Here is a 26333-nt window from a genome sequence, read left to right on the forward strand (position 1 = left end):
TCTCTCTCTCTCTCTCTCTCTCTCTCTTTACACAATAATGTAAATATGTACTAAATTATTCCAGAAGCTTGATGATTGCCATGCAGCATGATCATGACACACCACAGCAGTTCCTGTACTGCATGATCAGCCGTAAACAAAAAGTATTGTATTCTTCTTGACAAGTAAACGTAGTTCAGTTATCCATTTTTATTGTATGTCATTATGTCATTATCAGTATTTTTTTCTACCAGGCACAAATATAAATGTCATTGAACTTTTGCAGTGTAATTGTAACAGTGAGCACTCAAACACACCAAACCAATTACTAAAAAAACACACAAAAACAGATTATCCACGTGCACTGCACTAGTGCTTCTAATAACAACTGGACAGCTGTCACACAAGTTTGCAATGCTGATCAAGATGCTTATACTAAACAAGAAAAATGGCGTGAGAAATTTTGTCTTGTTTTCTGAAAACAAACCCACGTCAAAATTAAGTGATTGTTTGCTCAAAACAAGCAAAATTATCTGCCAATGGGGTAATAAAAATAATCTTGTTTCTGTTTGAGATTATCTCATTAAGATTATTTGTCTTACCCCATTGGCATTGGCTGTATTTTTTATAAATTATTTATTGTTCTGGCAGCTTAGGTGCACTTTATTTTTTAAAAACTCTATATATTTAGCAGATATAAAGCAAACACGTGTTTGTTTTTTGTGTTGGTTCATTTTTATTTTATTTTATTATTATTACTTTTAACAGCCCAGGGATGTTGAAGGAACAACATGTTTGTGCACTTTCTGAAGATTTCAGTCCTGTTTTTGAATAAAGGGTTGGAAATTAATGCTTTTTATTATCCGATTCATCAATTAATCAAAAAAAAATAATTGACAGATTCATCGATTATTAAAATAATCATTAGTTGCAGCCCTAAATATATCATTATTTTGGTTTTGGCTTGAGGGATACAGCAAACACAGAAATCTTGCAAGATGTTGGGTTTAGGGGTGAGATTAGGATAAAACAGTGCTCATCCGGTGAGATTTCACAACTGTTTCCCTTGTAGCCACAACCATTTTTTTACTGGCAGGATACAGGATGAGACATTGCCGACTAAATTGGTATCGTCTGTCAAATATGACCCTTCTTTGGAAAAATGACAAATGTCACTGAGGTCAGACGTAAGCTTTCCAACCAGCTTACATGATGTACAGCTGTATATTTTCAAACATGGAGGAAAGCCATGTCTTTGAATTGTATCATACTTTGTTTTAATAAAAGTGATTGTGACATTTCACATAAGGCTTCGACTTGCATGAAAACATCCAATTGTTAAAAAATACCAAGATATTTATTACAGACAGGCACAATGAAGAGTTGAGTTTTGGGTTTGCTGCTAATCCACCATAATAAAATGGTTAAGACGATGGATGATCATGTCTGATAACTCCATACCAGACTGTTTGGCCTCTTGTCAAAGGGCTTAATAAAAGTGCATGGCCAGTGCTGTTTGTACAGCTCCGGGCAGTTCACTGTGTACACCATTGGGCAAATAATGCTCGGTGAACTAACAACTTCTACGTGTGCGACTGAGTTGTTTGTGAGTTTGTGCAGCTGGTGGGAAATAACTGTAAAGTGTTGTGTGTGTTTGTTCTGCCAATTACCTACTAAGATGGCATTTAAAACAAGAGGAAATACCCTGTTTCTTCAGTGTGTTCTGCTCTTTAACTTAAAGTGCTTGTGCGTAGGTTTTACGCCGTAGGTTATGCGTAGGCTGTTCGTAGCTCTGCGTAGCCTGATGCGCACCTTGCCAAAAGTTTAACATCGCGTCCGGTACTAGCAGTCTGCATGGGTAATTGCATGTCAAAACAAAAGACGACGCAGAAGTATATATGAAAACCGAGGCTACGCTGTAGGACCTACACAGAAGTGTAATGGGCCCTTTAGGTGCTTTTCCATTGTGTTGTATGATGCGGCACGGTTTGCTGTTCCATTGAAGTTTAGTGGTGCTTCAGAATAGGTGGGATTAATATAGACTTATCGTTACAATTGCGCCACCTCTACTGCCGTGACATCATTGTAAACACGTTGCAAACAAATGCTCAACACGGGAGCGACGCAGCATATCAACGGAATGGTGTTCTTGATTCTCGGCATGTCGATGTTTTTCACATCTAAAATGTGACAACTTCACTTGATTTGCTTGAAATCACATGGTTTGCATGACTGCGTACGAGGATAAGCTAATCTTGCATTTAGCAATGGTAGTGATGATTCTATCTGACCAACCAGTGATCTGCAGTGTAACACGTCACGTTTTAGTGTTAGTACAGCTCGCTTGGAACCTAAACTGAGGTCGTACTAGGTACTGTTACCCGGTGGAAAACCCCTAAGCTAAGCCCCTGGCTAAGCTCAGACCACTTTTTTTTGCAGAAATGTCACTGGTTTTCACATTATACAAACAGTGTGGGTGTTTGCCAGGATATTGGTATGTGGTTGGTAGGGCATTACTAAGTTGATTCTGATTGGTTATGGTGGCATTTTGGGTGGTACCTTAAGGTCTATCAAGTACACAATTCCATCCCTAAAAATATACACCACATTAATACTTATAATACTTATATAAACTAGTTGCTTACAGCTGTGACTTGCTGTGATGAAAGTTCTGTCTGACAGCAAACTTTCTGTCTCCTTTCCTCTTTTTGTTTCCATGGCTACAGATGTGGCGAGCATACAAAGGGAAGCAAGGGTGGCAGTGCTTTGAAATATCTGGTGCATGTATATTTGATCAATCTGTCACTGCTTTGCTGCATCTGTGACTCTAGAGCGATCTGCCTTAGCCTTGTCATACCTGCAGACTTTGATCTGATGCTTTAAGACACCTCGGGTTATTGGTTGCCACAGTAACTGTTATTGGAAACTGATGGACGGTCTGTAGACTATAGATGTGATAGGCTATGAAACCCCCTGCCCCCACCATCCACCGCTCTTTACCTCGAATACTGAGATGAATCTCGGGTCTAATGAGGCTGTGAGTGGGTGGTAGTGGAGGTATTCTGTTTGGGTCTTCTCTTCACAGTGCTCTGACCTTTTTGAAGATCCTGTCCTCGCAGCTCATTATTAAGGCTTAAATCATACCAAGAATTAAGGAAGGGTGGTACATCCTCATCATAATCCAATTAGTATTTGGTGTGATTGCATGATTCCTTTTCTATGGAAGCAACACAGTGTCTGACACGGTCTTATTTTCAACCAGTTCCTGATTTCGTGCTTCTGTTATTTCGCTGCTTCACCAAAATGTCAGGCAAAATTCAATGGGTAACAACCTTCCACAACCACGCAAAGGAAACAATAAGAAGCTTGTCTTGCTGTTCTGGCTGTGCTGCTTTTTATTCTGCCATACAAATTTTAACAATGGGATAAAGCGCTTGCCTATTTAATATGCTGGTGTGAAAATACTGGTCAGCATCAAAACCTAATAGTAAGGTTAACAATTTTGCTAGATACATCCTTTAGGCCTGTGCAATTAATCGTATTAAGTAATCATGTGAAATAATTGCGATTATGATATTCCCCCATAGTCGAGCAGCCCTAATATCTATGGGTGTAAGAAAATATGTGTGTTTTTTTGCAATACTGTATCGACTCTCAGTTTATATCCCAACCACTAGATAGCATTCTTCTTATCTCTGAACGTCGTGAAAAGCAACAGTATTGCAACATATCGCAACTATAGACTGCAAAAAATATGGCCGTACTGTCCATGACGTCATTTGTAGATTTGTTCAAAAATGTTCGATAGTTCAGCCAAAAATGATATTAAACCCCGAAGCGTCCGAGATGCATATGTCCATAATTTTTTAGTCCACGTCCTTCAAGTCCAAAAAATGTGCATCTATCCTTCACAAAATAAATCCAAACGGCTCCACGATGATAAACAATGGCCTTCTGAGCATAATCTGTGCCGTTTTGTTGTAGAAATATCCACATTTAAAACTTCATAAACGAAAAGAAACTAGCTTCCGGTAATGCCGCCATCTTAGTCGCGTCCGCATTCAAGATGAGAGCGCCCACAGTTTATGAAGGTTTCTCTGCTGCTGCTCTGTGCCCCCGCCCTCTGAATTTGTCAGGAAAAAAAATGCGTACACTACGCTAATACTCTCTCCTGAATACAGAGGAGTCTAAGATGGCGGGGTTACCGGAAGCTAGTTATTTTCGTTTATAAAGTTTTAAATATGAATATTTCTACAACAACACCGCGCGGATTACCCTCAGAAGACCTTTGTTTATCATCCTGGAGCCGATTGGATTTCTTTGGGGAAGGATATATGCACAGTTTTTGGACTTGAAGGAGCTGGACCCCGTAACTTCACTGTTTAGCAGCTGGAAGATATAAGACATTTTCTAAAATAACTAAAAATGTGTTCATCTGAAAAATGATGGACATGCGTCTGGATGGCTTCGGGTTGAGTAAATCATGGGTTAAATATCATTTTTGGCTGAACTATCCCTTTAAACATTTGAGTTTGACAGTTTTGGAATCCATTCAGCCGATGTCTGGGAGTACCACTTTTAGCATAGCTTAGCATAATCCATTGAATCTGATTAGACCATTAGCATTGTGGTCAAAAATGACCAAAGAGTTTTTTTCCTATTTAAAACTTGACTCTTCTGTAGTTACATCGTGTACGAAGACCGATGGAAAATTTAAAGTTGTGATTTTCTGGGCCGATATGAGAGTATAGTTCCTAGGTACATTTTCTGCACCATTACACAGCTATCAGATAAAGGTTTTTGTAACCATGCACAGCAGTGAAATAGTAGGTTAAGGGGAAAGATGATAATTATAATGGTTGTAATGTTTTATTAGTACGTTCATAAATGGGAGGGTTGCCAGGCGTTTGTTTACAATGTGGCAAATGGCATTTGCTTGCCCTGTGTTTGACCTAAAAATGCTTACTGTACGTGCTTTATGTGCTCTGTACATTCAGTCCAGATTTCAGGATCAACCATTGTGATGCCGCATTGCATATGATGCCACACTGTACCCTGCTATGTTGTGACTGTAGTGCAATAAACACTTTTGCCTTGTGCCAAAACACTCTCAGGGTGTAACAACAAACATGGACTAATTTGAGATAGTGTCGGGTTGTAAATATGTTTTTATGTCGGTAAACGTAGTACTTCATTTCTTTGCATTTCATGCCATGGTAATCGAATCTAGCTAGCAAAGATGAGGTCTAAATCGGAATGTTTAAACGTACAAAACATTAAAGTGTTTGAATTTATAACATTTCATCACTACATGTTTCTTGTCGAAAGTGTTGCAGGGGTTGGTACATGCTGAATTTTAGATAAGCCGAATATTGCTGACCACACCTGCTCCTTCTCACTGCACAGCATGTCAAACCTAAGCCGACACCAACCTTCTTCACAAATGCTACTTCTCTTAAGTGCACCTAATCCCATTGAGAAGCATCAACTCGCATTGCAGCCCAACACAGAGTGACCTTTTAAATTTTTCACATTAGGTGAAGGCAAGCCAAAAAAAAAGCTTTTCAGACAGACAGCTTAAGCTTTACATATCCAGGGAAAAGCCGTGGATTTGGGCTGCTGACTAACAGCGTTGAGAGCAGGCCTGTCTGATTTATTTTATGCAGGCTATGTGTGGATGGCCCCAAAAGACCTCTGTTTGGGGGATTTAAGGAGAAAGGTCCCTGATCATTTTAGTCAGTTAGTGGAATGGGGCTCAGGAGTGTTTTAGACCCGTCTCTGCAGATCAGTGTGTCTTTATGAGTCGTAGCTGCAAAGCTTGTGCACATTTTAAATGTCTTTGATTTTCAAGAGCCCAATTATTTGTCTTTCATGTTTGTAGATATCAAAGCAAATTGCACTTTTGTTGTACAACTGATGTGTTTTAATGATTTTTCTCTTTTTCTTTCAGTATTATGTGCCAAGAACCTGGCAAAGAAAGACTTCTTCCGTAAGTAAACATAACAACTTTCTCTGCCCTTTATTTCTTCACCCAAAACGTCATTACAAATTGTATGATGTACTGTCTGGCTTTGAACACAAAGATGTTTCACAGAATGTTCTGCTTGTTTTTTTCCATGCAGTGCAAGTAAGTGGGTTAGGGCTTTGACGTTGGCAGTATTTTACCACCGCGATGGTAATGCGCCAATTTACCGCAGTGGTTATAGAATGTGTGTGTGTGCATTGATGCATTTTGTATATAAAAAAATGAAAACGAGGATTGGATATTCGTTTCTTAACAAACGTATTCATAGTCACTGATTTCTTTTTCCGCCGGTTGGTGCACGTCACAACGTCAAGCAATGCTTAGGTTACTTAGAAATGGCAGACGCTCTGCAGCGCCCAATCGTTTGGAAAAGTAGGAAAGGGGGCGGTCGTATTTTTAGACATGATTATTAATCTATGTGTCTTTTTGACATTTTATTATGGTGAGAACCGTTCATCCTATCGTGTGTGCTGCGGACCCAAGGTAGAGGAGTGTCGCATTTTGGTGCAATATGGACATAAACTTTTATTAAACTACACAGAACTGCGAAGCATCACCCTGAATGCCTTTTATGTTCCGAGAACGGACACTGTCTGCACTAGTAATACAAAACACACAGTTCTGTTAAGAGCAATACTTTTAATAAGGTAATGTTAGCCTGCATGAAGTTGAACAAAGGTTGAATGATTTTTGCAAGAAATTTAACGTTGCCATCTAGGGCTGGGTATCGATTCAAATGTTCCAGATCGATTCAATTTCGATTCAAAGGCTATCAAATCGATTCGATTTCGATTCTCTATTCAATTTTCGATTCCGGTTCTCTTGTAGGTTTTTATACTCGGTTCTCAATTCAACTCAATGAATATAGATTTAATACAAATACTGTATTAATAAAAAAGAATAGTGAATAGCAGTTTACAAGTGGGTAATTAATTAAAAGAAATTAAAAGCCACAACACTACTGTCGTCTTGCTTGCGAAGTCTTAAATGCTTCCATACCTCTGACTTTTTATGTGAAGGTGGCATCAACGTCGATGAAGCACCTGAAACCGCTATTTTAAGCACTGAAGGCATGAATGACAGGCTCGCCTCTCGCACCTTGGTAACATAACATAACGCAAGGCAAAAAAAAGAGGGTGACATCTAGTGAAGAAGACTAGTAATTAGATTAACGTTAATCTTATATCAATGTTTGCGGAAATAAATATAGACAAAAAAAAATCGATTATGCTCTTTGAGAATCGATTTTGAATCGCCCTATTGCCATCATATTGCTTGTTCTGTCGCGTGTGCAGCTCAGACATTCATGTAACCCTGCTGCGCGCATCAGAATTTTAAAGGTAAGTGGTCGTGCAATTGACATCTCTCCTTTTGAAACGCGCTCTGGCGCGATTTGCTTATCACATTGCGTGTTACGCGCCTAAGCCCAAGTAAACGGCGCTTAAGCCCACCTCTGCAGGCCAAGGAGCAAATAACCAACCCGCGCCCAGGCACGGTACAGAGCGATCACACTAGTCAAACGAACCAGGCATTGGGCGTCAAACGCGCCTGGATGTGGTTTGGATAGTGTGAGTGCGCCCTATATTTTTTATAGTTTGTGATGTGCACACAACTGCAAGTCCCACTTCACCACCGCGGTGGTCATGACAACTGTCAAAGCCCTATAGACGGTTTCAGCAGTAACAACATAAACAAGTGGATTTCGTGGTCAACACGTAACTTCCGCTAAACTTTGCTAAGCATAAATAACAACAATGTACTTTAAAAGTAGTTTATTTATATAACAAGCAAAATAAACAACACATAGACTACCTAGGAATCAAGAACATTTGAAGAGTTTCGTTGCAAAATGAGATAACCACCGTTTTTTTAATTGTTCAGAAATCTCGTTTTTTGGTTGTGCATTCCAATTAATTTCAATGCAACTGCAGTTGGTTTGTTTTGATTTAAACCTTCATAACTTAAAAATTACAGCTAAGTAGCACCATAAAACAAAATAATAACATGATAACATAATAATAAACATGTTTTGACAAAAATGTAAAAAAATGGATTTATCTCGTTTTGCAACGAAACTCTTCATTTGTTATTTTTGACGAGGTATTTGTTTAAGAGTTCAGTTTAGCAACTAGTCAGACCATTAAAAAAAAAATGCAACCGGAAGTAAAGTTCGGACCAGACGCGTATCACGTCACCGCACGTGTGTCCGATGAAACTGTCAATACAATAAGTGAAGAAGAGGAAAACGTTGGATACCGACTTCAATTTTAGTCTGATCCTCAAAATACAATACTATTGTATTTCATTACAAGACTTCATATGATCAGCTTTTATTGCAGTACCATATTTTTCAGTTTATAAGCCGCGTTTTTTTTCCATAACTTGGCTGGTGCTGCGTCTTATAGTCAGGTGCGCCTTATAAGTCAGTATGAGTTAATTTTGACATTTATGAGGCTAGAAACAACATTACCGTCTACAGCCGCAAGAGTCCGCCATATGCTACTCCTGTATTTATATATTTCAATGGGTTCAGTAATGTGCAATATATTCACGCTAGTTGGCTCGTTCGGTTTATTTAGCCTATTTAGCCTTCAAGATAAGTTCTGTATGCTATGGTTTATCATTTAAATAACTGATAATATTACTTTAACGTACAGACATCTATTCAGCCTGCTGTTCTGTCTGCTATTGTTTAGTTGAACAACTTGCCTTTCCATATTAAATATCTGTTCTTCGGCTTGGATTTTGTGAAACAATTTTCTAAATAAACACGACGTATAGTCCACTGTGACTTTTATATATGTTATGTCGTCTTAATGACGCATTTTTGAATGATGCGTCTTATACTCCGGTGCGGCTTATAGTCCAGAAAGTACGCTATATAGTCATCTCTACATAGACAACGTATATAGACAACGTAAGACTTGAAGTAGTTGTGCACATCATTCGTCTTTGTTTTTGAGATAACAGCAGAGGGAGACAAAAAGCGGTAAGGAAGGAGAGGGCTGTAAGATTAGGCCACAATCCCAGATTCAAATTTGGGTTGCCTGAGCATGTATGAACCACACGCTTCCTGGTCTAGCAGTCTCTGGTCACTTTGTTTGCATTGCATGTAAAGCATACAACATTCTGTGAACATTTCTCTTTCTGTGTAGTTAGAATTGAGTCAATAATGACAATTTTTATAAATAATGACTGTTTATTTTTGGGTGAACCTTTCCCTTTACAGCAAGTGTCTCAGGAATTCTGAGAAATGGTGATGTGAGAACTTTTAATGAGTTTGTGATGCTCTAGCTTTGAATTCTTCAGAGTCTCCCACTGGCTGCTTTTATGATTGCGGGAATTCACATCCTCGTCCAATAGATCCACATTAGATTCCACCCACCTGAAAATATAAGCACACTTTACTGTTCTGTGGTCTGGCTTCTTTATCCCAGCTGCTCCCACTGACAGCCTTGTTTGCCCCATAGGCCTCATTAGTGTGTGGCCCACATATTATTCAGATGACCTAGTGTGCGTCATTCATAGATCCTGTTTCTGTGCCATGGCTATCATGCCTCTCATCTGACAAAAGGCCATGTGTAACAAATATGTTACAAAAAAGACTAAGTGCCCTTTGATTATACAGTAATATATTAGTAAATATTTGCCATAAGATACAGAATGTGTGTCTCAGTAGTTGAACTTCTTCCTACTGAAATGCTTTACATTTAAATGGCTTCATAAGTTCATGCCACTAAACAAACTGTCTATAGAGCATGAGGCTGTCCTTTCAGTGACATTGAGCAAAATGCTTTGCCAACTATTGAATGTAATCAAAATATTTTCAGTCTGTCTAAATTATTTGAGCCGTCATTGCGGTAACTGGAGATTTTGCTGTGACAGCTGAGTTTTGTCCTGCATTATTTGCTTATCTTTCTGGTGCAGGGTTGCCTGATCCTTTTGCAAAAGTGGTGGTGGACGGCTCGGGTCAATGCCACTCTACAGACACGGTCAAAAGCACGTTGGACCCCAAGTGGAATCAGCATTATGACCTGTAAGCAAATTCCTAATTCAGTCTGTAACTTTAAACTTGTAAGTTTAATGCAGTGTACATTTGTACCACATTGTTCATCTATATATGTGTGTGTGTGTGTGTGTGTGTGTGTGTGTGTGTGTGTGTGTGTGTGTGTGTGTGTGTGTGTGTGTGTGTGTGTGTGTGTGTATATATAACTGTGAATTTAACAACAGCCAATGTTAATACAAATCAAAGTGAATTTACCGTAACAAGTGCAGGGGTCAGTCAGCGTGCACGTCAAAAGAGATTTTGTGTGCTGTCGGTATCACTCAGAGTCAAGAGTTATAGCACAACTGTGGCAATCTCATTTTAAGAGCTCAGTGATAGTATGATAATGCAATAACAGTTTATCTTGCTGGTGACCGAATGCAAAAGAGATTGGTTTGACATCTATAAAAAAATCATTAAATCTTTAATCAGATTGATTCAAATGGTCACACTAAAATGGGTTTCCGCTATGCCCCTTAAACTTCCTTATCAGTGTGTACTTACAGTAAAGTACAAAGCCTTTACCAAAACTGTGATCACTGGACCGACATGCTAATTCAGCTGTAATAAAACTGAAACGTCACACCAAGTTTTCAGTAATATTTACGTTGGGCAGTTTCGGTTATTTGGTTAATTTTTAAATGAGGAGCAATATTAGCTAGTAAGTTATTTCACAGAAAGGAAAAGGTTAAAGAGTTTTTTCTCTGTAGGGTGTGTCTTGATGTTTGTTTGTTTTGATCTGCAGGTATATTGGGAAAACAGATTCCATCACCATTAGCGTATGGAACCATAAGAAGATCCATAAGAAACAAGGGGCGGGATTCTTAGGCTGTGTGCGGCTCCTCTCCAATGCCATCAGCAGACTTAAAGACACAGGCTGTGAGTGTGAAATTTTATAGCTGTCTCTAATCTTCATTGTTTTGTATTACAATGATTGATATACTGTTTTTGTGCTCTATAAAGATTTGATCATTTGATAGATCACACTAATACTGTCTGTCTCTCTTTCAGACCAACGTTTAGACTTATGCAAGTTAAATGCATCTGACAGTGATACGGTTCGCGGACAAATCGTTGGTATGTACTGAACAATGCGACATATTTAAAATTAAATAATTGTTTTAGTAAGGTAGGGCTGTCAAAACATTAAAGGGTGGTTTCCCGGACAGGGATTAGTTTAAGCCAGGACTAGGCCTTAGTTTAATTAGGATATATAACTAGTTTTAACAAACATGCCTTACTAAAAACATTACCTGTGTGCATTTTAAAGGGACAGTAAGTAGGGTTTTAAGTGTGTAATCAATCAAAATTAATGTCTTTATTCATAAATATGTCCTCGTTGGTGTCAAATGACCTTTTTGCTTTGTTTGCTTATTTTCTTTGTAAGCTTAGAATTTTTTCTCTTTACTTACATTGAACGGGTAAGTCCAAGGAGGCTTCCATGTCGTTTCGCCGTATTGATAAACTAAAATAGCAGAGAGGGACAAAAAGCACTAGCCTACCAACGCGTTTCCACAATGCGTTTTCATTCAGAACAAGTGAACTAGCTGAAACGGATAAGGAGATCAGTGATTACATAAAGCTACCGTACGCATTTGGAAAAGAGGCGCTAAAGAGCACTGTTCGTTTGAATGCAAAATACAATTTCACCACTAGATGGGGGTAAATCCTACTTATTGTCCCTTTAAGGCAAAACAAAGGGTACTGATGTATTTTAAGATATGTCAGTGCAAGTTGTTTTAAGTTTGGACAGTTTATTTTAGTCTAGGACTAGTCTAATTCTTGTCTGGGAAATGTGCCCCTAAATGTGATTAATCGCATCCAAAATTAAATGTTTTTGCATAATATATGTGTGTTTACTGTGTGTAATTTTTTTGTATGTAATTATTTTTTATACATAAATACACACATGCATGTATGCATTTTAGAAACATTTAGGTGTGTGTTTGTGCGTGCGTGTGTGTGTGGATGGATGATGGATGGATGGATAGATTTTAATATATTTTATATTATATAAAAATATATACATCATAAATAAAAAAAAATTAAATGTATACATGTATGTGTATATATTATGGAAACACAAACTTTTATTTTGTATGTGATTTAATAGCGATTCACCTTTTGACAGCCCTGTAATAAGGTACTTACTGCTATATCAGCGCTTGCAAAATTTAAAAATCCCCAGTAGCCCTTCGGTCAGGGACTCTTTAATTTTGGTTGCCCGAAATGAATATTAGTAGCCAGACTAAATGAAACAGGATATCCATGCAAGCCAACTGTTCCTGCCCATCTCCACACTGGATCTAATCACCATTTAATAGTGATTCAATGGATCACAAGACCCACAGTTTGGATCATATAATGTTTTTTCAGTTTTGCATAATTTTTCCGATCAGAAAAATAGGGGCTACTGTCGCTTTAAGAGCAAGTTTTGCATGGAGCCACATTGAGACTAATGTCACAATCAGATTTCTTTCTCAATTGATTATTTTTACTTCAAGACATTCATAATTGTTTTTTACAAGAACACATGCCAAAATTGCTTTGTGTACAGTACAGACACGAGAGAACTTAATTGCAAAAACTCTAAAATATATTTTCCTCCCTGAGATAGCCCGACAGGCAGGGTGGAGATACATTTTGGTAGCCCGACAGGAATTCACAATAGCCCCGGGATGTCAGGCTAGCGATTTTGCGAGCCCTGTATATAATAAGTGCTTATTGCTATGTGAATTTTTTTTTAATAGCATAAAACTTCAATCTGACGATTTTTGTTTTTAATCCATATTCATCATTGTTGTGAGTCTGCAGACCAGAGACAGAATTGGTAGTGGAGGGCCTGTGGTTGACTGTAGAGGACTGGTTGAGAATGAAGGGTGAGTCAACATCTGTTCTGAGAATTCCTGTTTATTTTAGCACTACTACTGACTGCCTACCTTGTTTCTGAGTCAGTATTGTTAAGCAGAGCAGAAACTAAAGACTGTAGATTTGGCTTAGTCTGTATATTATGAAACTGCATTTGTAACACAATTAACAAAAAAATGTATAGAGCTGAATTTTGGATTGACAATATAATAACCTGCACTGATCATGTGCAGACAAATTGCTTTTATCAAGAAAGTAAAGGAGGTTCAAAATAAATTTTATATAGTCTGTAGATACACCTGTTTTTCACACCTGTACGCATGCGTGTTTCAGGCCCGTCTTTGAGGATTCGGGCCCCGGACGGCCTCTCAGCTGTTTCATGGAGGAGCCCATGCCCTACACGGATCCCACAGGAGCCGCTGGTGGGGGAAACTGCCGAGCACTCGAGTCACCCAATCAGGAAAGACTCCAAGCACAACGGATCAGAAGCCAGGATTCACGAGGGCATGCGCACACACCCCAGAATCGACCACATGGGCACCAGTCCCCCGACCTTCCTGAGGGCTACGGTGCGTGTGCACGTTCAGGATTCCTGAACAGTTATCCGTCAATAAATACAGAAGAAATAGTATGGGGCTTTAAATTGGATGAATTTAGAGCAGGGTTCCCACAAGTTCTTGAAATGCTTGAAGGTTTGTGATTATGGAAGGGAAGAATTCAAGGCCCTGGGAAGTTTTTGAAAATATACATGCATAGATACAGGTCATTGAAAGTGCTTGAATCTATTTTATGCAAGAAGTTTTCTGGATAAAATCCATATTATTCCCTGTGTAGTGTAGGATAATATTATAAAATTTCTAGCCTTTTAAATCACGCGTGGTAAACTGTTTATTTTAAATGCTTATATCTTCTGTATGCGAATGTTGATTCGTACCAAAATGTTTTTTGGCATAGTTGTGTTTGACACAAGAAAACGTCTCGGGTTACGTATGTAACTGTTGTCACCTGAGAAGGGAACGCGACGCTGCGTCTCCCTTGCCATACTTCTTGCCTTCCTGTAATGCCGTATTTGTCAATATTTCAGATAGCGATAAACTTCCTGACTCTGGCATCACCCTGTCTTTGTCATTAAGCCTCACCATTGGTTGAATTTGATATACGCATTCAGACACACTGGAGGCGTCCCCAAAGTGTCACCGCAGTGACGCAGCGCAAGTTCCCTCAAAAGGGAACTGTAACAATGTATCTTAAAAAAGGTAACACGATGTAACCTTGCTCTCACTTGAAATGTGTCCCCACATTTAGTCCTTGAATTTGAGGGTATTGGACCTGGAAAGTCCTTGAAAACTCCCTGAATTTGAAGTTAGCTAAGGTGTGGGAACCCTGTTAGAGGTGCAACCTTTCAGAAGGGATCTTCTCAGTGAATGTGTGTCTGTAAAATCATCTTTAAATTTCTCTTTGTTATAGTCATCAGAGGAGTGTTTCTGTAACCCATTCACCTCCTTTAATGAATTCCAACACAATTGCCGACTTGAAATTCCCTGGTGTACGGCGATTTTCGTATCATTTATATGTAATCTGTCACGTTTATGGGTTGAGTGGTATAGTCTTATGCAATCATAGGTAATAGATAATTAACCTTTTATTTAATAATTTGGTTATCTCATTGAAAGGCCTTGCTTAGCATCCATATCACTTAGAAACACGACACCTCATCAGTGTTGTGGGCATGACCCCAAACCAGCCTAATTATAGGCTAATGGTCCTTAAGGCCATATAGTCATACCCACAACCCATTGACTAATCCATTTTAAAAACGTATCGGTTTGCACATCCTTAGTCTTCACATGCGATTTCTTAGTCATAATTCTTCTGGAGCTCTTCCATTGAGGCTTATACACCTTAAAGCTCAGGCTGGAGGCTACTGAAGTGCAATGAACTGGAAAGTCTGAGCTCTGAAAGAAGTCTATTTACTCTTTAGCCGATCTGTGTGGCTGCTGCAGTCTGTATTGTACAGGTGGGTTGGCTGTTGCAAAGCCTCTCATTGGATTGCAACCTCAGCGGTGCTGTAAAAGTCTCTGTTGTGACCAGTGGCCGGTGCCAGTGTGATTAAATCTCAAGCCAGACGTGTAGCCTGAGAACTCGGAAGCTCTTGTGTGACAGCACTGGTTTTTAAATGGGTTACCTATGGTACATTTATTGACTTGCCTCTCTTTTTCTGTCAAATACAGAACAAAGGACCACCGTGCAGGGCCAAGTCTATTTCTTGCACACACAGACCGGCGTGAGCACCTGGCACGATCCCAGAATACCACGGTAGGTTTAATCACCACCCTCCATCGCTGCAGTTATGATCGGCGTGGTGTGATTTGCTGATTGCCTCCTTTCCGCTATCGTGATCTTATCCTAATCACAGCCTTTTTTAATTTTCACAAGCAGCTAACTTAATCAACATTCTCACTCAAAAGTGGTGGCTGTTGACATTTAAAGATTAATAACGTGCTTGTCATCAACACAATGACTTTAAAGCTTGTTAGTAAGGAGAGACATGGTAAGGTATTAACACCTTTCACAGGAAAATGTTGGTGTTGGTGGTTTATGTGAGGTGGCAGGCAAGCTCTAAAACTTCAAATGATCAGATTGGCCTCAGACAAACTCAAGTGAAGTTTTAGTTTTTCCAACAAATACATTAGAAACTTGGAAAGTTTGGAGTCACCATCTTAAGGGAATGGTCTACTCATTTTCAATATTGAAGTATGTTGTTGCCTTGGCTGGGAATTGTTGATGCATCCCTCTATCATCTGTGTGCGTGCACGTAAGCGCTGGAGCGCGCTGCGACGCTTCGATAGCATTTAGCTTAGCCCCATTCATTCAATGGTACCATTTAGAGATAAAGTTAGAAGTGACCAAACACATCAACGTTTTTCCTATTTAAGACGAGTAGTTATACGAGCAAGTTTGGTGGTACAAAATAAAACGTAGCGCTTTTCTAAGCGGATTTAAAAGAGGAACTATATTTTATGGCGTAATAGCACTTTTGGGAGTACTTCGACTCGTCTGAAAAGTCTTTCTCCTTCTCGCGCCGAGTTACTGATTGGTGCCATTGAATGAATGGGGCTGGGCTGGGTGCTGTCGAGGTGTCGCGGCGTGCTCCGGCGCTTGTGTGCGCGCGCACAGATGGTGGAGGGATGTGTCAGCGGTTCTTGGTTGGGGTGATAACATCGTTTGATGTTGAAAATGAGTAGACTATTCCTTTAAGATGGTGATTTCAAAGTGTGGGAAAAGTGATAATTGTTGCATTTACGCAATTGACGGCAATATAATCCTAAGTGACTTGCAGTGCATTACAGATATATATTTAAAAAGTAAATAATAAGTATGTGTTCCTTGGGTTTGGACCTTTTGCGCTGCTAACGCAATTCTTTACCACTGAGCTGTACAGGAGTACACTGAAGAGTTCTGATGCAAAACCCACTAAATACCTGGCATTTTATATCTCTTATGTTTAGGTTCAGTAATTTCACTTTAATTGTAATGAAAAGGTTATTAGTCAGTAAGTGAAATGTCTTATTTTCACAAGTTTTACTTAAACCACTTTTAAATACCAATAAAATGACTTGTGAAAGTTTTAGCGGCATCTAATGGTGAGATTGCAAATTGCAACCAACAGCTCAGCCCTCAATTTTAAAGGGACACTTTAAAAAAAAAATGCTCATTTTCCAGCTCCCCTAGAGTTGAACGTTTGTTTCTTGCGTTTTGGAATCCATTCAGCAGATCTCCAGGTCTGGCAGTATCACTTTTAGCATAGCTTAGCACAATCCATTGAGTCTGATTGGACCATTGGCATTGCGCTAAAAAAAAATTGTTTCGATGTTTTTCCTATTTAAAACTTAATATTACGCAGTGCTCGAAAATAGTCCCCTTGGTTACTTTCAATAGCAAGAGACTATTTTTGGACAATGCGTAATATTGAATAAGAGTATAGTTCCTAGCCATATCTGCCTAGAAAATCGCAACTTAAAATTTTCCGTCGGTCTTAGTACACGATGTAACTACAGAAGAGTCAAGTTTTAAATTGGAAAAATATCGACACTCTTTGGTTTTATTTTTTTTGCGCAATGCTAATGGTCTAATCAGATTCAATGGATTGTGCTAAGCTATGCTAAAAGTGCTACCGCCGGACCCGGAGATCAGCTTAATGGATTCCAAAACGGTAGGGGTCAGGTGTTTGGCTCTGGGGGAGCTGGAAAATGAGCATATATTGTTAAAAAAAGTGGAGTGTCCCTTTAAAACGCATATGATAGCCGCCACAGGACAAACATGTCATCACCTGAGACAGCATAGGGGCGAAACGTGGTGTGTTGAACAGTTTGTTCGTTTAGGGCTACTGTAAAAACATGATGCCGGCTTCCATGTAAGGGGACCTGTGGTGTATGTAGATAAAAACAGCTCATTTAAAACCTGTAAGGTCTTTATACACCCCTGATAATATAATTATATTATATTATATTATATTGCATTTGAAGAGTTTCGTTGCAAAACGAGTAGGGATGTAACGATTCAATCACGATTCAATCGCGGTCCTCATTAAAAATGCCTGTCTGAAATCGATTCTGAATCGCAAGGCTGCGATTCTTTGTTTTATGCACAGCTTGTGCCTGTATTACGGCATTTGGTCAGTAGGAAGTCCTTATCAATCTAAAATCATTATGAGTCGGAGTCGTTTATAACGTGCATTTAAAAAAGCAACACACGTTAAAAAAAATCAATCAAAATATTATTTATTATAATGAAAAAAACTGAAAAAATTTGAAGAACAGCGTATAAATATTCATGTGCAGACATTTCCTGGAATAGCGTTTGTAATGCTACTTCTTGTGTGGCACAAAGGGAGTTTCTGCACGGGAGCGCCCTCTGGCGTTCGGATGTGCCGGGATTTCACCGTAATTCATTCAAATTAATTCATTGAGAAAACGCGCATTTGCACGATGAATTGTTACACCCCTAAAAACGAGATAAATCCATTTTTTTACATTTTTGTCAAAACATGTTTATTATTATGTTATCATGTTATTGTTTTGTATTATGGTGCTACTTAGCTGTATTTTTTAAGTTATGAAGGTTTAAATCAAAACAAACCAACTGCAGTTGAATTGAAATTAATTGGAATGCACAACCAAAAAACGAGATTTCTGAACAATTAAAAAAAACGGTGGTTATCTCGTTTTGCAACGAAACTCTTCATTTCTTTCAAGAGATCCTCCTAATGTTACACAATGCATGTTTTAACAAATTTGTCTTTCGCTGCAAAACCCTCTTAAGTGCATGCAAGCTTTTTGGGCAAAAACCTCCACTTCTAAAAAAATCGTTGTGGTGTTTAACGTATTTTGCCAACAAACCAGTATTTTTGAAAGGCCTGAGGCCAGGATAAAGTGGATTTGAAATGAAAGTATTTGATAACTATAATACGTGCTAAGAGCATTCAGTTAACATCTAATTTTTGATGGAGGTGGCGATTAACGGCTCATGAATTGAATAATAAAAGGTATTATAAAATTCATGCTCATCACCTTAATGTTTAGATCTTAAGAAAAGTGTAGTTCTTTACACTGGCAGTGGGTAAACGGGCAGAGATTTGGGGTCACCTTTATCTGTGTGTGGTGGTGTTGAGCACAGTGGTGATGGGTGCGCTTGCTTCTTCAGGGATTTAAACAGCGTGAGCTGCGAGGAGCTGGGCCCTCTGCCGCCTGGCTGGGAAATAAGGAGCACTGTTTCAGGAAGAATATATTTTGTCGACCACAATAATAGAACCACGCAATTCACCGACCCAAGATTGCATCACATCATGAGGTAAAACGCAGCAACAGCAGCTCCGTTTATAACACCTGATTACTCACCCTTACTTGAATTATCTTTCATTAGATCATCTTAATTATTCACCACCATGAACAAATCATACTTCTGTAATTAAAGTTCCTAGTAATGATAATTGTTTGCTCAAATTTAATAATTTAATCCTCAACATTAATTTAATTCTTAATCATCCCCAGTGGGAGCATAACCCAATTGGTGCATGATGTATATGTAATTGTGCAGATATATCATGGTTACAAACGTGACATTTATGTTATGTTGAGCAGCCAGCACACTCAGGTGAAGGAGTCAAGCCAAGCTCTACCGGTACAGATGGAGGTTGGTATGGAGGAGGGTGATGGCGAGTTACCGGTGCGCTACGAGAGAGATCTGGTCCAGAAGCTCAAAGTTCTTCGCCATGAGCTCTCCCTGCAGCAACCGCAGGCCGGACACTGCCGCATAGAAGTGTCCCGCGAGGAGATCTTTGAGGTACTTGCCGCCTTATAGCTGAATAATAACCATTTGTACTGTATTCATTATTTCGTTCTCACAGCACAGAGGAGATATTGGAAATAAAATTTTTAGTGATGCTTCCTTTTTTTTTTTTTTTTTTTTTTCAGTCAGGGTTCCCAAGGGTCCTTGAAATCCTTGAAAGTTTGTGGGGGGAAAATTCAAGGCCCTGGGAAGTTTTTGAAAATATACATACGTAGATACAAGTCATTGAAAGTGCTTGAATCTATTTTATGCAAGAAGTTTTCTGAAAAAAAAACATTAAGCACACGTGCTAAACTGTTCACTTTAAATGTTTACTTTATATCTTCTGTATGCGAAATTGCGAATGTTGATTCATACCAAAATGCTTTTTTGCATAGTTGTGTTTGACACATGAAAACGTCTCGGGTTACGTATGTAACTGTTGTCACCTGAGAAGGGAACGAGACGCTGCGTCTCCCTTGCCATACTTTCTGCATCTCTGTTACACCGTTTTGGCAATATTTCAGATAGCGATATACTTCCTGGCTCCTGCATCACCCTGTCTTTGTCGTTAAGCCTCACCATTGGTTGAATTTGATATACACATTCAGACACACTTACACCTGGAGGCGTCCCCAAAGTGTCACTGCAGTGACGCAGCGTGAGTTCCCTCGAAAGGGAACTGTAACAATGTATCTTAAATGGTAACACGCTGTAACCTTGCTCTCACTCGAAATGTGTCCTTACATTTAGTCCTTGAATTTGAGAGTATTGGACCTGAAAAGTCCTTGAAAGGTCCTTGAATATGAAGTTAACTAAGGTGTGGGAACTCTGGGCAGTGCAATATAATTATTTTTAGTAATACTACATTTTCTGTCGCAGTACAATTTAGATTTTTTCATTAACATCAGCGTGATCGTCGTAATAAATTGTTTACTATTTTAATGTGCATTCCTGGTTTTATTGTGTATCCATCAATGCAGATTATTCCAATGGCTCCGCCTCCTGAAAAGATTCGCTTTTTTCCCAAACGTATGTTACGTAGGCCCCACAGGCTGTTCGTTAATGTTTATCTATATCCAAAAATATGTTGTTGGTTATGCAGCCTTTTTAGAAAAGCGATTTTATGTTTTTAACTCCACATATAAAACAACAAATACATGAAACTGTAATGATGTCACTTCTCTAAGTGCATGGCTTTCTGTATTTTCTGCAGGAGTCTTATAGACAAATCATGAAGATGAGACCCAAAGATCTGAAGAAACGTCTGATGGTGAAGTTTCGAGGAGAGGAGGGGCTGGATTATGGTGGAGTTGCCAGGTATGAACCGGTTTCATTCATAGTGCCGCCATCTTTTTTCACAGACCAAACATGACTTTGTCACAAAACCAGTTTTACTAAATCTACATTCATTAAAAATTGGCTTATCATGTTAACAGTCTTGCAGCACAATGTTTAGTTTGAACTCTAGTCGGCATGGTTCCGAAGTGATATCTCCTCTGTCTGAATTCCTGTTTAATTCCAGGGAGTGGCTTTATCTCCTCTGCCACGAGATGTTGAATCCATACTACGGCCTGTTTCAGTACTCTACTGATAACATCTACACACTACAGATCAACCCAGACTCATCCATTAATCCTGTAAGTAATGCCAGAGACTTCTCGCCTCAACAAAACCTCACTCTGTAAATCAGTACAGTATGAGGAAATTAAGCAAGAGGGGGTGTAACATATGGTCATCATGTGTACCGTTAAAGGTCGGCTAAAGGTTTCGTGTCGTTAAATTTCCTCTCGTGCCCTCTGCTGTTTTGTCAGGATCATTTGTCTTACTTCCACTTTGTCGGGCGAATTATGGGTCTGGCTGTTTTCCACGGGCACTATATCAACGGAGGCTTCACATTGCCCTTCTACAAACAACTTCTCGGGAAGCCCATCCAGCTTTGCGACCTTGAAACTGTGGATCCAGAGCTGCACAAGAGCCTTGTGTGGATTCTGTGAGTACATCCCATTCTGCAATTGTAACAAATAAACGCATGTAGATTTCACTAAAACTATTTTTTACTTGTGACGTAATCTTAATGATCCTTAAAACAAGGCTAATTTTCTTCAGGCTACATTAACATTGTATACTGTTGTTTCCACGGGTCCTTGAAATCCTTGAAAATGTGTGAATTTGAATCTGTGAATGTTGATTCATACCAAAATGCTTTTTTGCATAGTTGTGTTTGACACATGAAAACGTCTTGGGTTACAACAACTGTTGTTTCCTGAGAAGGGAAGGAGACGCTGCCTCTCCCTTGCCATACTTACTGCGTCCTTGTAACACCGTCTTTGGCAATATTTCAGATAGTGATATACTTCCTGGCTCCCAGTCACCCTGTCTATGTCGTGAAGTCTTATCATTGGCTGAATTTGATATACACATTCAGATGTACTTAACACTGGAGGTGTCCCCAAAGTGTCACCGCAGTGATGCAGCGCGAGTTCCCTCAAAAGGAACTGTAACAATATATCTTAAAATGATGTAACCTTGCTCTCACTTGATATGTGTCCCCACATTTAGTCCTTGAATTTGAGGGTATTGGACCTGAAAAGTCCTTGAAAGGTTCTTAATTTGAAGTTAACTAAGGTGTGGAAACCCTGTTTTTGCGGATTCAGACCGTTAGGACCAGCAAAGACAATCTTCTATTTATCAGCAGATGGTTAAATAGATATAAATGTGTGTTTTGCAGGGAGAATGACATCACATCCGTCCTAGACCACACGTTCTGTGTAGAACACAATGCTTTCGGCAAGTTCCTCCAGCATGAGCTTAAACCAAACGGCAAGAATATCTCAGTCACAGAGGAGAACAAGAAAGAATATGTAAGGTAAGAGTCGACTAACAAAACACTTTTATCAGAAGATGTTTGCCACCAGAGGGCAGCAGTCACTCTGGCTAGAGGAACCAGACGGGGAACTTCAGTTTTTCCCCACTGTCAATTTGATAGATTGAACTCTGCATGTATAAGCCATCAAGGATGTTAGTAGAAAGTCGGCTGTTATGGGAATCTTTGCCCAATGAATGAATCAAAGGCTGTTAATGGAGTGGTTGTTAGTGCAGCCCAGTGGACTGTTAGTATTCTCCCAATACCATTACACTTCTCTCATGATTTATTGCATCTCTCTCAGGCTGTATGTCAACTGGAGGTTCATGCGAGGTATCGAGGCACAGTTCCTCGCCCTGCAGAAGGGCTTCAACGAACTCATCCCACAGCATCTGCTCAAGCCTTTTGACAACAAGGAACTTGAGGTACCACAGACAGACACCAGTTATGCCTGACATATTCAGTCATTGTAGTAATGAGGGCCGGGTTAGATAGCGAAATAATTGTTTTTTTAATAACATTTGAGTAATTGAACAATTCCTTTATGGAACCAACACATAAAAAGTGTGTTTTAAAAGTTGTTTTTATGTTATATTGCCAGGAAAGTCATCATAAATACACATTATTCAATGCATTCCCAGCCCCATCATTTCTTGACCTCTCTTGACTGTTATATCAGTAAAAGTCTCATAGAATCTGAAACTGTTGTCTGCATTAGCTCATCATCGGTGGTTTGGGGAAGATCGATCTGAACGACTGGAAGGCCAACACGCGGCTGAAACACTGTGTGGCCGACAGTAACATTGTGAAGTGGTTCTGGCAGGCAGTTGAATCTTTTGATGAGGAGAGAAGAGGCAGACTGCTGCAGTTCGTCACCGGATCCACACGTGTCCCGCTACAAGGATTCAAAGCGCTGCAAGGTGCCTAATAGATAAGCCTCGTCTCAGTACACAACTTTTGTTAAAATTTTATACTTCCTAGTATGACACCATTTTGTGTTGTGTTTTTTTTTTCAACTTAGACTTCATTGAACTTATCAATTTGATCTTATTGTGTGTTACTTATTCCTTATATGCCTAAGGAATAATTTACAACGTGCGGGTGTGCATTATTATCAATTATACCACGGGTCTGTTGAATGCTGTATTCTGATTGGATGAGAAAGGTTCCGTGGGTATGCATTGGTTTCTGGTAGCCGCACACCTAACTTGTCAAATGTCTTAAAAATAGGCACCAGAGCAATGTTTGTGGTAACCATGGTATAAGAGGAATAATTGACTCTGGTCCTTTGAATTATTTAAAAATAATGCACACCCACGGTGTAACGGCATTACCACCTTGTGTGTGTATTAATTTATTATAATTTAATGACCTGTCGTCAATTATTCCTTTCATAATATATTATAATACAATATTATCAAATAATTCAAAGTACCAAAGTCAATTATTCTGCTTGTAACACGGTTTTCACAGACATTGCTCTAAGGCAGTGGTTCTCAAACTGGGGGCCGCGAGATGGTGCTAGGGGGGCCCCAGTTTTATGACATTTTATAAAATACATTCATTTATCATGAATTCTGTATAATTAAACCTAAAAAAATAAGGCTACTAACCAACAGCACTACTTTGTATAACTTAATATGTTTTGTTTAATTAAAATGTTATATTTTAGATACGTTTTTGTCATACATTTCTTTGGGGGGCCGCGAAGGAATGCACTGTACACAAGGGGGGGCCGCATGCAGAAAAAGTTTGAGAACCACTGCTCTAAGGGTTATTTTAACTCTTTCCATGCCAGCGTATTTTTTTTAAGATTTTCTCAAAAGTTTAATGCCTTTCAGAAAATGTTTTTCTTTAAATATAAACGTTATATCAAATGAAAGAACAGAACCTCTCCTTTCAAAGAAAAAAAACTGTTTCATCCTACCTTCATCAGTTCCCTTTTATCACCTCTCAAATATGGATAGGTTCCTTAAAAAATTCCCAAAATTTTGTGCAAAAAGCTGAGATAATTGTTACATCCAGTCATCAATAGCATGTCTTATCAATCTGTCAATCTGTTGCAATGCAATAAATACAAGGGCAAATCATTCTTTATCATTTACCAGTCAAATTTGTAACTGAGACAAGATGGTTTCCTTTAATGACAAAAACAGGATTTTAATATTAATTTTTATATTAATATAATTATCTTATAATGTGCGTATGCAGTGCCCCCCAAACCACTAGGGGGCCACCTTTCTCTTAATTTTATGCGGTGCTGCACAGATCGATTGGCGAGTGACATTACTGTGCCACGAGAGCAATTCGAAAGCATAGCAAAGCAGTCTGATCTCACGGTACTTTGATGTCATATGACAATCGCTCTGTGCAACAATGCATGTGATTGAACACGCTTAACGACGTGTGCTTGATATAATAGGTATGGTTTTCTAACAAAGTTAGCGTCCAAAGCAGAAAAGACGGAAAAAGCATATGCCTGCATGATCATATCATCATATTATTAACTCCCATGCGAGGCACAATTTGAAGGATTGGTCAATATTCTTAAAGGGATCCAGATGGTTTGCTCACCACCATGTCGTCCGGGATGTTGATGTCTTTCTTTGTTCGAGAAGAAATCGTTTTTTGAGGAAAACATTCCAGGATTTTTTTCCATTTTAATGGACTTTAATAGAGCCCAACACTTAACAGTTTTAATGCAGTTTAAAATAGCAGTTTCAATGCTCTAAACGATCTCAAACGAGGCATAAGGGTCTTATCTAGTGAAACCATTGTCATTTTTTGCAGGAAAAACAAAAATATGCACTTTTAAACCACAACATCTCGTCTTTGGTCGTGTAACCTCACGTAATACGTCATCGCGTCAAGAGGTCACGGATGACGTATCGAAACTACGCCCCAGTGTTTACAAGTGTGGAGAAAGAGGACCATTCCAACATTGTTGTATGTGGAATGATACTAATTGATGTCTTTGTGTCAGTTTATTGCTTAAAATTGTCCGCAAATGTGCGTTTCATATATGTAACACGTGACCTTTCGGCGTCATTACGCAATTACGTGAGGTTGCGCTGGTGCGTCACAGGACCGGAGATAGACGAGAGGTTGTGGTTTAAAAGTGCATATTTTTTATTTTTCTTGCCAAAAATGACAATCGTTTCACTAGATAAAACCCTTATGCCTCGTTTGGGATCATTTAGAGTCCTTTGAAACTACAATTTCAAACTGCATTAAAACTGTTAAGTGTTGGGGTCCATCAAAGTCCAATAAAATGAGAAAACTCCTGGAATGTTTTCCTCCAAAAACATAATTTCTTCTCGACTGAACAAAGAAAGACATCAACATTTTGGATGACATGGTGGGGAGTAAATCATCTTTTTTTAAAGAAAATTGACTAATCCTTTAAAACTTGCCGAGCCGCGCAATAAAGAACACTGCTCTAAGGGAATACTTCCGGGTTTTATAAGCTGAATAAGAGCGCCACCTGCTGGATAATAGTGGAAATATGGATTTTTATTGGCAGGGAAGCATTTTCTCTTAATTGACGAATTCAGACATTTGAAAGGTCAGGTGTGTGTTTGTCAGATAATGGTGCATACCCGTGGAACGTTTCTCAGCCAATCAGAATAAAGCATTCATCTTTATAATCTTCAATTACCCTTCATTAGCTATTAAATGATAACTTTCACTTTAGTCTCTGAAGCTAGTTGTTTATTTAAAATCATCTACACTGAAAAAAATGATTCATTGAATTTAATCAATTTTTTAAGGTAAGTGGTTGCAATCAATGTATTAAAGCTACATTTAAACAAAAGTTTTATATTTTATTTTACATTACTAATCTTTTTTGTTTAAATGTAGCTTAAAAAATTGATTGCAACCACTTACCTTAAAAAATTGATTAAATCCAATGAATCATTTTTTTCAGTGTAGGCTCACTTTTGTTCGAGTGTGATGATTTTGGGAACAGTAATAACTAGAATGTATCTTTGTAAGGTTCTACAGGTTCTGCCGGACCAAGACTCTTCACTATTCATTTAATCGATGCCAACACTGATAACCTGCCCAAAGCCCACACGTGGTAAGATTCAGCATTGAAGAGTTGAGAGTACTCATCATATTTAAGTTTTTTTTGTGTATAAATGTTCTGTAATAGATTTGTTTTATATTTCCCACAACACCCATGATCACTAAAGACATCTTAACCAATCCTATGTCAGCAA

The 26333-nt window shown here is 38.8% G+C and overlaps 1 protein-coding gene across 1 annotated transcript in view; it reads left to right on the plus strand.

Annotated features, from left to right (window-relative positions):
* The window catches only part of smurf1 (SMAD specific E3 ubiquitin protein ligase 1), a 42649-nt gene that overhangs the window by 14198 nt on the left and 2118 nt on the right, over window positions 1-26333 (plus strand). The window contains exons 2-17 of the mRNA XM_073857066.1: window positions 5930-5968; window positions 9932-10040; window positions 10795-10928; window positions 11061-11130; window positions 12857-12928; window positions 13251-13486; window positions 15149-15233; window positions 18621-18767; window positions 19058-19259; window positions 20461-20564; window positions 20770-20884; window positions 21059-21237; window positions 21976-22113; window positions 22415-22535; window positions 22829-23030; window positions 26116-26191. Coding sequence (XP_073713167.1) covers window positions 5930-5968; window positions 9932-10040; window positions 10795-10928; window positions 11061-11130; window positions 12857-12928; window positions 13251-13486; window positions 15149-15233; window positions 18621-18767; window positions 19058-19259; window positions 20461-20564; window positions 20770-20884; window positions 21059-21237; window positions 21976-22113; window positions 22415-22535; window positions 22829-23030; window positions 26116-26191 — 2029 coding nt within the window. The remainder of the gene's footprint in view (window positions 1-5929; window positions 5969-9931; window positions 10041-10794; window positions 10929-11060; window positions 11131-12856; window positions 12929-13250; window positions 13487-15148; window positions 15234-18620; window positions 18768-19057; window positions 19260-20460; window positions 20565-20769; window positions 20885-21058; window positions 21238-21975; window positions 22114-22414; window positions 22536-22828; window positions 23031-26115; window positions 26192-26333) is intronic.

Source organism: Misgurnus anguillicaudatus, chromosome 19 (assembly GCF_027580225.2).
Source record: "Misgurnus anguillicaudatus chromosome 19, ASM2758022v2, whole genome shotgun sequence".
NCBI classification, from domain to species: Eukaryota; Metazoa; Chordata; class Actinopteri; order Cypriniformes; family Cobitidae; genus Misgurnus; species Misgurnus anguillicaudatus.